This window comes from Parasteatoda tepidariorum, chromosome 1, assembly GCF_043381705.1.
Source record: "Parasteatoda tepidariorum isolate YZ-2023 chromosome 1, CAS_Ptep_4.0, whole genome shotgun sequence".
Lineage (NCBI taxonomy): Eukaryota > Metazoa > Arthropoda > Arachnida > Araneae > Theridiidae > Parasteatoda > Parasteatoda tepidariorum.
The window spans coordinates 18209770-18222455 of record NC_092204.1 but is presented as its reverse complement, the minus strand read 5'-3'; the positions used below and the strand labels follow the sequence as shown (position 1 = coordinate 18222455).

The window sequence follows — 12686 nt, the reverse complement described above, 5'->3', positions numbered from 1 at the left end:
AGACAATCACTAAGGGCTTTCACGAAATAACTAAATTTACAAAATAAATAAATGAATGTCTTATTAAATAATACTTAAAAAAGTTTTGTTTTTTTTTGTTTAAAAAAATTTAATATAAGTGTTACTAAAGGACTTTCTTTCAATTCGCCATTTATCGAAGTTTTGAGGTCCTCTTCTGACGTCATAGCATTGACGTGACTATTTCTTTTTTTGACGCCTCGGATTTGTTTGCATATATGTACTTGGAATACTCAGTTCTGAGTTTAATTTTTGTGTCGCGTTTTTTCAAAAAAATGTGTTCTTTATATTTTGAAATATCAGAAGAAGATATTGAAAAAAAGTACTTTGGGAAATTATCCTATATTGATATGCCTGATATTGAGATAATCCTATATTGATATGCCTATATTGATAATTACCTGATAGTTGAGATGCGGATTTACGAAATTTAGTTTACACGAGCAGAAATTCTTCTACCTGAATCTTAGTTGAAGCAACCTCTACAAATACTGCCACCTACCGTGAAGAACATAAAACTCAGTCGGAAATAAGGTGAATACGTTCTTAAATTTGAAAAAATCAAAACTTTCTTTTCATTCAAATTCAAGAAGTTGCCTGTTAATGTATTATTACCTATTTGGTTTGGCACGTTTTCTGACAGTTTAGCATCTATTAACTTATCCCTGTAAAATACATTTTTTAAGTGTTTAAGTTGACTATTTTTTTTTTCTCTTTCATACCCTCTCTTGACATGATCCTAAACATTTTGTTTTTCCCCTAAGATTCGTTTTTATTTCTGCCTTCGCGTTCTACTTTCGGGATATGAAATTCGTTTCCGAAAAGCAATTTTCTTTTATGGAACAATTTGCCTCGGAATAAAGTGGCTTCAAAGAAAAAGAAAGGAGAAATTCTTGTAGATTTGTTTTTAACTATTGAATGTCAAAATAATAGAGAAACTCTTCGACGATTAGAGTCGGCATCTGGTCTTCTTTACTGGTTTCTTTTATTTTTACTATTTTGGGAGTTGACTAATAAAATGTGGCATATCTGATGTTAGTTTGATAATAGCAAACAGAAATTTCGATCTTAACTTGCTTCGCGAGCTTAAGGCTGTTTTCTATCACCGCCAAAAATCTCCTCTTGGTCTTTTGAAAGTGATGCGCCTTACTTTTTTTCCTCTCTGGCTTGTTAAAAATCAAATTATTTTCGTATTTTTTCATCCATTCGAAGTGTTTCATTTTATTTTAACGAGTCATTGTATCCCGATTTCCATTTTAAAATGTGACCAACTTTTTTGAAATTCAAATTTTTTTTTGTATTTATTGAATCTTTTAGTTAAATTAGTTTTTTGTAATTGTGTCATTAAATACAGAAAATAAAATTTAAGTAAAGAGAAAATGGATAGTAACAGCGTTTTATTTTTTGCATAACAATAATGAAAAATAAAAAATAAAAATTCACTTTGGAAAAAAATCTAAGAACAGCATTCAATAAAATTCAGAGTGATAGGTTTTTTCACTCTACAGTAACAATATTTTATTTTTTAAATAACAATGATGACAAATTTGAAATAATACACTATGCAAGAAATTCTAAAAATAACACTCAATAAAATGCTTTATTTGGTTTAACTTATTTTTAAATTTTAATTTTCTACTTGTTTTAGGCCTCGCCTCTATGTGTGTTCCGATGTACATTGCTGAAATTTCTCCCCAAGATATCCGAGGTACTTTGGTGACTATCAATAACTGCGCAATCACTTTGGGACAATTCATCGCCAGTTTGGTAGATGGTGCATTCAGTACAGATCACGTAAATGGGTGGAGGTAAGAGCCTAATAATTATCTTGTTCTAATAGTATTAATTTTTTTTTAAATAATTGCATGAAAATCAATAGTCTGGACGAATGGATATAGAAATGTACGATTTATTAATGTTCTCTATTGGAAACCGACAAATTTATTCTCTCCAAATTCTTAATTTTTCAATAGATGGCGCTGTTTATTAGAGAATCTTATCTATATATTAAACTATAGCGTTAAAATGACTGTAATATAAACTAACTATTATAGTACAACACTAAAATGAGTTTGTGTGTGTCTCCTATAACTCAAACCGTTTGCTCTATCAGCCAGAATTCGGATAGCGACTGCAAAGGCAAATTTTTGTCCTCGATTCAGAAATCCGTTCCAAATTTTAATTTGGATCGTTCGGAAGAGCCCTTAAAAAATTGGATTTTCTCAATGATTAAGAGTTAACCATTGTTTTAAATTAATCTATAGACAATTCTGTGTATGTCAAATATTTTAATGATGACATAACTATTGTTTCCTTGCTTATAGCTCTATTTGATCAAAAGGTTTATTTCACTTTATTATTTAATTATTTTTTATTTTCTATGTTAGATACATTCGATGATCAACGGTAACATGGGCGAACTATGTCACCAAATTAGTATTTCTAAAGTTACCTGAAACTGCGTGTTTATTTTGTTCATAGTAATTCGTTTGTTTCTCTTTCGATGAAACTAATTAAAATGAACTGTTATTGAAATGAGAAAAAAAAGATATATATTGAAAGGCGTAATCTATATTATATAAAACGCTAATGCGTATGTATCAATAAAACCGATAATATTTCTTTTCTCGCGTTGGCGACAGTTTTCATTTTTAATTGATAGGCTTCGGCGCGCAAGAGCAAGTAGTGAGCATTATATGGCTAATCTATATTATATAAAACGCTAATACGTTTTAATTGATAGGCTTCGGTGCGCAAGAGCACGTAGTGAGCATCATATGTCTAATCGGGTGAATTCTCACCGAATTATCAAAAAAATTCTCACAAAATTATCTTCATCGAAGCCGATGCTTTACATCCGGCGTTCAGTACTATTTCATATTGTTTTACAACACATGGTTTTAGCCCTCTGGTGGGAAAGACTTTAAAACAAAACTTACAAAAGTTACTTTTCTCAACAACTGAAATTTAGAATAGTGTGATTAAGAAAAATATTTGAACTGTTTGCAATTTCAAATTAATATTGAAATGCACAGGTTTAGAATTTTCTACAGTGAAAAGTTTTCGGAACTTCAGTGTTCAAAAAAGTATACAAAAGCTAGACGTTAAGAACGTATCCAATGCGCGAGCAAAGCGAGCATCGGATTGCGAAGCAATCCGAAATGAACTGCGAAAGCAGTTTCGGGGGTTGGCGAGCGCCAGCGAGCAGGGAGCGAAGCCTCCTAGTATTTTTGAAATCATGATATCGTTTAATCATATCATGTTTTAAAATCATGGTAAATCATGACATTGTCCATTTCAGAATTCAATCAGGTTCGACAGACAAGCGCGTGATGTCTCTTACATGCATCAAATTAAATCTGATTTAAATTTCGAGGTTAGTTATACTCACTTTACTTCTTCTCTAGTTGCGTGTACCCAATTGTCAATATCTTGATAAGTAAAAAATGCTTAAAATGTTTGAGCTATTTGTCCTTTTAAAAGGCTAGATTATTATTTTTTAGCAAGATACTATATACAGTGGAACCCGTTTAAGAAATTCCCGCTTATTAAGTTATTTTTAAGAAATTATTTTTGAAACAAACCAAATACCTCAATGTTAAATTTACCTTTATACAATGTTAAATTTCCCGTTTTTCCCGTTTAATAAGTATCGCACGTTTAGTTGAGGCCAGTATGAATGGTACAGAAAAATTATCGATTTTAGTTGCTAGTAAATCGAAAAATTTGTGTATTTTTAACCTTCAATTCCGTTTAAGAAGTTTTCCCGTTTAATAAGTCATTTCTTTCCACACCCTTGAAAAATTTCTTAAGCGGGTTCCACTGTATATTGTTTAGAAGTTAAGGTTTTGCGAATTATTGGCGTTCAAACAGATGCTTTTTTTCCCCTTTAGTGCTAAAACTTTTTTTAACAATTTTAAAACAAAGTAATCTTTAGTTGGGGTGATTTTAAATATCCACTGAAATTCCTACGCTCCTTAAAAATATTTGTATAGTATGTTTATAGGAATAACTAGCTTTTCAGCATTTATGTGTGTATTTTCTAAGATTCAATTGCACATAATAAAACAGTATTTTATCTGTTTGATTTCTTTTATGATCTTAATAAAATTTAGTATTTTTCGCACTCTTGAAGGTCGTTTTTTATTTCATAAAAAGCATTATAGAAAAACAAATTTGTCTGAGCATTTTAGGAAATCTATTTCTTTTATGTCATTCAAAATCGTCTTCTAGTTAGGACAAAATTGTTTACTAAATAGTATATTTTGTAATTCCATTGAAATAGAATTGTTTGAAAAAGTGGAGGATTCGGAGGTTAAAGAATTACAGTCAAGATGTAAATTTCGGGTATCATTCAGTTTTTTTTTTTTTTTAAATAAGATAAGATAGAACATTACAAAAAATTTTTAAAAATTAAAAATGAAGTTTTTATTTTGAGTTTTTGTTGTTTGAGTATTTATTGTTTTCCTACTATGCAATAACTACTAATACTATGCAATTTCCGATTCTCTGGAGCAGCGATTGCCAAAATGTGTTTTCCGGGACCTTAGGGTTCTGTGAAGGATTACAGGGGTTCTGAGAATTGTTCTTTTTTTTTACCAGAATAATGAAATTTGTAGAAAATAAAAATTTTCCATGTTGTCTGCGCTCTGTAGATTGTAGTAGATTTGACGTTACCCAGGTTGCACTGCGAGGAGGCCAACTACACCACTAATGCTCTAATGTTTTAAATGTTTATAATCTAATAATATTTTTATGTTGCATGCTTAATTAGATATTGTTTTATATTCAATGTTTATTCTCGTAGTATGTTTGCATGGAGTGTTTGCACACTCCACTGAATGATATTGTATAATAAAAAATAAATTAAATTTATATCTTGTCAATATTATTTAATATTTCGATTGTTTATATGAACTTAAATAAGTTGCCAATAAAAAACTGAGTAAAATTTTAAAAAAAAGTAAAATTTTAGTTTTATATGGAATAAATTATAAAAAGGATATGTTTCTATAAAAAAAATGCAGTTATTATTTTTTTATCGAGTTTTACAAAATAAAATAACTAAATTCAATAATGAATGATTACATTTTCTCTAACTATTCTCAACTATTATATCGGTTCTTTCTTGAAAATTATCATATATCTCATTTTACTAATTTTTTAGCGTATGTTTACACCTAGATCAATTACATAAATGCATCATTCTTCGGATTAAATATTTTTAGAGTAATTAATAGTCTCTTATTTTATTTATATGCTGATGAAAATACTTCCGTCAATAAAAACTCGACTTCCGGCGAAAAGCTTTTACTTCCGTCAATAAAAGCTCGATCTTTAGAGTTTCACAGCCGAAAAAAGTTGGGGACAGCTGCTTTGGAAAACTGTCCTGCGATAACAAAATTTTGAAAGCAAAATATGAAAACGATCAATAAAATGCCTGTTTGCTGAAGTATTTCGTTTTCGTTAAATTTTTTTCATGCTATATATTTTCCTCGTGCGATATAACTTCAACGCAAGTTTTAATATTTTCAAGATATTGTGTATGAGAGTTTTTGCAATTATTTTTCTAGAACTTTTTTAAATTAACTCTATTAGTTCATCTTATCGCTATTCTTAATCGAAGCTTTGTCTCCAAGGAAAATAAAAAGAGCCATAATTTAAGTGCCTTGCACTTGAAGCAATGCGATGATTTTAAATTATATATATAATCTTGCCGTGGAGAATTATTTGGGCTTTAGAATTGGAAAATAACTTAATTTAAAAGTTATTAAACTTTTTTTTAAAAATTCGCCAATTTGGCTACATTTTTCAACCTAGATGAAAATTATCAAAATCACTGCCTTATTCTCAGTTTTTGCAAATTTTTATGAGCCCATGTAATGCAGCATTGGAATAAGTTTTTAAGTATTAAAAAATTAGGCCACGAACGCTTCATTTTCATAAAACTGTGTCTTTTTTTTCATGTTGACATTTTGCGCCATTTTCAAAATGAGCGTTAACAGAGCTAGCTTTAGATAGACTAAACTTGACCTACCAGTCATGAGTAACAGTGGCAAACTCACAGCAGTTATAAAAATAGCATATTGTTAGCAAAAAAGCCTAATTTCGTATTACGACGGAGTTTTGAAAAACAGCCTTAAACTTCCTACAGTGATAGATTTTTTTCTCTCCTTTCACTAGAATTATAATTGATACAGAATCTTTGTCAAATTTCAATTAGTTTTTGTAAAATTTTACTTAAATACTAATGTTGGTCATAATCTTAATATTTATTTTTATCTTCTTTTTCCTGTTTAGATATATGTTGGGTATTGCAGCAGTTCCAGCGATCATACAATTGGTTGGGTTCATTTTCATGCCTGAATCTCCCCGGTGGCTCATTTCTAAAGGTCGTTACGACGCTGCTCTGGACGTACTACGAAGAACTAGGGGGCCGAATTCCAACTATGAAGCAGAATTTGAAACTATTAAGAGCAATTGCTTAGAAGTAGATCGAGAAAAAGAAAATGGTTCGTATAAAGCTCTTAATACTAATTGTTTTTATTACAGAATGAACGATGTATTGAGGTGTCGAGAAAATTTTCTTCTTCTGTAGTTCTACAGCCTATTGCTGTGCCCTGACTTTTTCCATAATTCTATTCCATACAACCCTCTGTTTTCACTTCTCCCTCCACCTACGGATCTTCATTATTTCCAAGTCGTCAATAACGCCGTCCTTCCACCTTTTCCTTGAGCGGCCTCTGGGCCTGGCTCCCATATCCAGTTAATGATCTTTTTCGAGCCGTAATTATTGACTCTCCTCTCTGTGCCCAGCCATAAGAGGTGCTGGGATTTGATAATGCGAACAATATATTTTTTTCATTTATGATACTTTCAATTTTGAAGTTCAACTTGATTTCGAAGTTCAACTCTATCATTAATAGGTCCTGGTATTCTCCTCAGGACCTTTCGTTTTAACACCAGCAGGTCATTTTAATCTGTTTTGGCCATTGTCCAGGTGTTTCACTTCCGTATGTCACAATTGGTCTGATAATAGTTTTACAAAGTCGCATTTTTAAGGATTTTATAAACAATTTATTTTTCAAAAGGCAACTCTATAAAAAGTAGGAATGGCTTCCTTTAAGAATTTTTGCATGCATTTCTTCTGAGTTACTTCCTGGAGCCAAAGTAGGTGAAACTATGCACTCTTTCAAAATCAAAATGATCTGCAGGAAGTTTTGTTATTTGATCATTTGAAGTTTTACTTTTTTCCATGTAGTAATTAGTTTTTCCTGCTTTAATTTTATGTCCCACCTCCATTGCTGATCTTCATCTACTTATAATCGGCAAAAATTAAAATCTGATGTTCTGTTGCAAATTGTTGAACAATATGCTCCAGAATCAAATTAAATAACAGGGTGAGGTAAGAGTGCTTCACCCGTCGGACGCCAGCATTTATATAAAATTCATCTGTCAGTTCATTCTGCACGATTGAAAAATTTACTAAATATTTTTCAATCTGATTTAAATTACTAACTTTTAGCTAATTTTTTGAATTAGTTTTTAATCTAAATCATAAGCCTCGCCAGCAAGACATACGGAAGGCCATAAGTTTTCAAGAATATGCGCATATGGTTCATGTTCTTCGCCTATCATGGGCCTTTTCGTTTCCACTCGGTCTCTTAGTGTGGGTACTTAATTTTAAATATAAACAAAAATGTTCGTGGTAATTGTAGAAAAATTTTACTGTCGATTGACCCTCTGACGAGCATGCCGTTAATGAGGATCGAATAAAATTTTGTATTATTAAGGTTATTATTAGGATGTGAGCTATATAAAAGCGTTAAAAATTCACCAATTTTAATTAAAATTCTCAAATTGTTTAACTCTCGCGTTTACGTTGCCGGAAATATAATAAGTTTACAAATGACTGAACCTACTTCTTTTTTTTTTATATCGAAACTATATTTTTACACTATAGTGGCGAGGTTAAAAGGAAGTAAAGAAAAGTTTGTGATACGTCAGTGATTCAGCTCGACTAAACACGTTCTGATAGCAGCGGGAATAGAGATGAAAACAGTGATTTTTATTTCTTTTTTTTTCTCTCTCTGTCTAGCGTCGCTACTGTTCGTTCGATAAATAGCGTTTCAACTTCATTTTAAGTTTTTTACTGTGTGAGTAACGTTTCGATCTGAAGAAGAAAAAAATGCTTGCTAGTCTTTGAAATTTCCGAAATTTTATCATGGCAACCGCAAGCGAGAAAATTAGACGTTAATTAACACTAATTCTAAACCTTACCTTATGATGCCAAATTCATTTCCGTTTTTTCGATTGGTATGTACACCGAGACGTCATATAAAGGCAAAATTATGTCATGCTCACCCCTCAATCGTTTTTGTATAAAGCTATATTTGTCTTTTGTGCATTTATGTGAATTAATCTTCTCAACGTAATTAGTACTCCCACCCTCTTTCCAAAAATATTTTTAGTCTTGTTTAGTCATTAAATTGATTACTTTTTGGTTATTCAAAACAATAAATCAATCATCAAATTAATTAGACTTATATTTTTGTTACATAGTACTAGGGTTCTTAATTTAATTGTGTAGTTTAATTATTGGTCGGAAAAGCAACATTATTTTTGTATTTTATTATACTGTATTTTACTTAGTTACAAATGTAGTTAACTGCAACTGCTTTTTTAAAATGTAGTGACTACAAACTATTTGGGAATATAGTCACTTCTTTAAGGAGACGAACTTTGCTGGAGAACTTAATTTACACTGATGTTTAAGATGGTTTTGAATTAGAAATTGACTTACGAATCTTGATGATGATAATTGCATTAAGCATAAAAGAATAATTAAGAAATATTTGTTCATGTTTACATGAGTCAATTTGTTGTACCAAGAAATTTTTTTTAACAATCAACTTTTTGCTTTTTCGACAGCGACTATTTAATTTATGAAATACGAAAATATCAAATACTTGCAATTTTTTAATTGTTTAGTGCTGTTTTATTTTTTCTAAGTAGTTAGTTAATCGAAAATACGTTCCCTTCCTTTGAAACAACATCAATGTATCACTAGTGGACATTCGCATATGAAAGTGTGATCAAAGTGATAAATTATCTATTTTTCGTAATGGCTAGTTTAAATGTTAGTTACAAGTGATTTTAAATGCGCCATTTCTGTTAACACTTAGCAGTTATGGGGTCATTTTCATTGTATCGATTGACGGACCCGCGAAGATTTGTACCTTTCAAATTCGAAAAAATAGTTGCGTCAGAACTGTGTTTCTTTTCTCCTAAACTAACGTTGAAAGTAGTTGCCAGAAATCACTACACTACTTTTTTAAAAACACTACACTACAAACTACGAAAAAAAGTAGCGACTATAGTAGTTTCACAACTTCTAGTGCGCTATTTCCTACAACTGGGTTTAATCCTAGAAATTAGATCCCATTGCGTGAGTGTTATATAATTTTATGATTCACAATAGTAGTTACTTATTTTTGTTGCTGTTTCATTGTTTGATTTCTTCTGTTAACCAATTTTTCCTTCTCATTTTAGAAACAGCCTCCATCATTCGACAAGTATTGCGAAATTCCTCTTTGCGAACAGCATTGATTGTCGGCTGTAGTTTGCAGGCCATTCAACAGTTATCTGGCATCAATACTGTTATGTAAGTGAAATATTTCATAACAATTGAAGATACGGGGAAAAGAACGGTTTTTTGTCCATTTTTCTCAAAAATGACTATTTGATCGCCACTCGTTGCATTTTGAAGATTTAAATTTTGACAAATCAATAACGTGAAAAATTAGTTCTGCCCGAGAGTTATTACGCAATGAAGATGAGTCGTGCTATGAGAAAACAGTTCATGTGCACGCACTTTACCTTGATTCTTTAATTGAAGCAATTATGTTGCGTTTCGAAAATGAATCAAAGCTGAACTTAAGTTCGGAGGGATAAGTGACAAGTTTTTTTTTAAGGGTTAGACAATGTTGGATATTTAACTTTTTTGATTTTGTTAAAATTTTCAGGGTTTATTTTGCATGTAAAACTATTAATGTTTTTTTAATTTGCTAAAAAATATGTTCTTGAAGCTTTTTTTTTTTTTTTTTTTTTTTTTTTTTTTTTTTTTTTTTTGGAGGATAAAAACTGAAGATCCTTTGGAATATTGAGAAAAATAATCTGTTTAGCGATTGTGTGATGACTGCTATTTATTTATAACTAACTACCTTAGGCGACTAGCTGATCCACGTTTTTAAATAAGTGGAATTTCGAGATTAAAATCGCTAATCGAAAATCAAGATAATATATAAGTATAATAAGCTATTAAATTGTTTAAGTGAGCGTGGATTAAAATTTTGTCTCTTACACCGTACGCTCGTATGGTATCCTTGTAAATTTATTGTTAAAATGTTTAGTATAACATATTAAAATTTAAGAGAAAATAAATAAATATGCTAACTATCTCAGTAGTTCCTTTGTTGATGGATAATAAATCAAATTGGTAACTTTGTCAAAATCAAACTGTGTAGTTATTTGCTGTTATTAATTATGCGTGCTTATGAATTTAATTTGTAAGGATGCGGTCTAAATTGTAAAGATGCGGTAAGGTCTTGAAAGCGAAACGGAATTTAACTGTTATAAATTTCTTAAAGTTAAAAGAATACACAGATCTAGAACATTAAACAGTACATTTTAAAGCAATAAATAAACTAAAAAACAGCATAACCAAGTAATGTTGCATTAAAAAGTTAAATACAATCGACATTTATTTGACCCGTTTAATTGGTTATCAAAATGAACTTTTATTTTGCCAACCAGTTTCATTTAACTTTTTTAGGCCAAAACGAAAAATTTTTGCTATTAAAAACTTCCCTTTTCTGAGACCCAACAATTGAGATTTAATTAATTTAAGTTTTAAATGTGTGTAATCAAACATATAATTTACGTACGTTTGTTACCCAACCTCTTATCCTCTACATTCTCAGTTATTACCATGTGTTGGCGACTGCTTTTCGTTTTTCTAACAATAAAACAACAACAAAACTTTTTTTTTTGCTGTTGTTAGAAAAACGAAACATGACCAACAGGGAAACGAAATGAAAACGAAAGTAAGTTAATACTAGATAATAGATAATATTAAGCGCTAAAGCTGTATTAAATATGATCACTAAGACAGCACAATAAAGACAGAAAGGATTTTTAAAAAAAAAGATGAGAAAAACGAAGAAAATAAATAATAATTCATCGTTTACCAAAGCGTTCCTAACTTTATAGAACTTTTAAATGATAGTTGGGTCTCCAGAGGTTTAATGCGTGTTTTTGAAAACGCACGCAACCTGGTATTTCAGTGTGCTAGTCTACTACAAAATTTTGTTTTTCAAAGGGAAAAATCAATACTAAAAAAAAAATAGAAGCAAAAATAGAACTCTTTAATGAGGTTTTAACTGTGTAGATAAATTTAGTGCTCTGTTTATTTGCCTGTGTATAATAAATGAACATCATTTGGAATTTTCGACAAGTTTTTATTAGACTTTCTACAAGTATCTGTCATTTTTATTATAATTTTTTTTTATCAGTGTAATTATCGAGGCGCCATAGGCACCTTTTTTAACAATATTTATATCTACACGTTATTTCAATTATTTAATCTGATCGCTTTATATAGTCGCAATAAATTATATATAATTTTATTAAATATTTAACGTTTTACTGTATAAAAAAAAATTATTTTCGCTAGAGGGGTCATCTTATTACAACGTTATTTACAAAATTTTCTTTACATTCAGACTTTAAAATGCTACTGTCTCGTTTCTTAATTTTAGTTACTGGTATATGCACATTATACAGGGGTCGTAAATGTCCTTATATTCCTGATAAAAAATATTTTGTCTTTACTTAACACCTCTTCTCATCTTTCAAAGCTAACTAATTTTTATGATATAAAATTAAATGCAAACTTAAGCTAAAATAAATAATTGTTTATTTATTTAAAGTAGTTCTATCATTCATAATTGGTAAATTTGTTCTGACTCATAATTATATCAGTAGGGATCATTTTTATTGACGCTAAATTTTATTCATCTATCCGGTTTTCATGACGCCAACACAAGTGGCGTTTACGCATCAAGAAAATGACGCTGACTAAACTTAAAATCGTTTGCAAGAAATCATGAACCTTCGCTACCATTTTGAAGTCAATGCAGGTAACCCCTAAGAACCAACAACCTGCATTAATGACACTATTTTACTGTAGTACAGCGAGTGGTCGCTCCTGAGAGGTTTCACTGTACTTTATAATGAACTAAACATTTTGATGTGTAATTTTGATCAACCTGACATGCGCATTCCTTTTGCATGTTAGGTTAAGCCAAATAATTACAATAGGCAGATCTACATAATATACATGAACGCGAGAATGCAGTTCGCGTAAAATTTGTCACCATCGCGAAAAAATTTTTACTATTACTTAAAAGAAAAAACAAATCCACTTCTTCTAAGAAAGTTTGTCTTTTTTGAACTTCCGAGAAAAAAATTTTCATTTTTAAGCCTTTTCTTTATGTAAACGCGATTAAAAGCATGATTCATGAACATTCACATGATTTAAAATCTCAGAACGCGATTCCTATTTACGCTATTTAAGATTGTGCATCGTATTTTCGCGATTTTTTTAA

General features: G+C 30.3%; 1 protein-coding gene across 3 annotated transcripts in view; it reads left to right on the top strand.

Moving 5' to 3' along the window:
- LOC107438289 (proton myo-inositol cotransporter) overlaps window positions 1-12686 on the top strand; it is an 82443-nt gene that overhangs the window by 55741 nt on the left and 14016 nt on the right. For all 3 annotated transcript variants that reach the window (XM_021146292.3, XM_021146293.3, XM_021146291.3), the window contains exons 2-4: window positions 1667-1826; window positions 6319-6530; window positions 9571-9682. In XM_021146292.3, the coding sequence (XP_021001951.1) occupies window positions 1667-1826; window positions 6319-6530; window positions 9571-9682 (484 nt within the window). The remainder of the gene's footprint in view (window positions 1-1666; window positions 1827-6318; window positions 6531-9570; window positions 9683-12686) is intronic.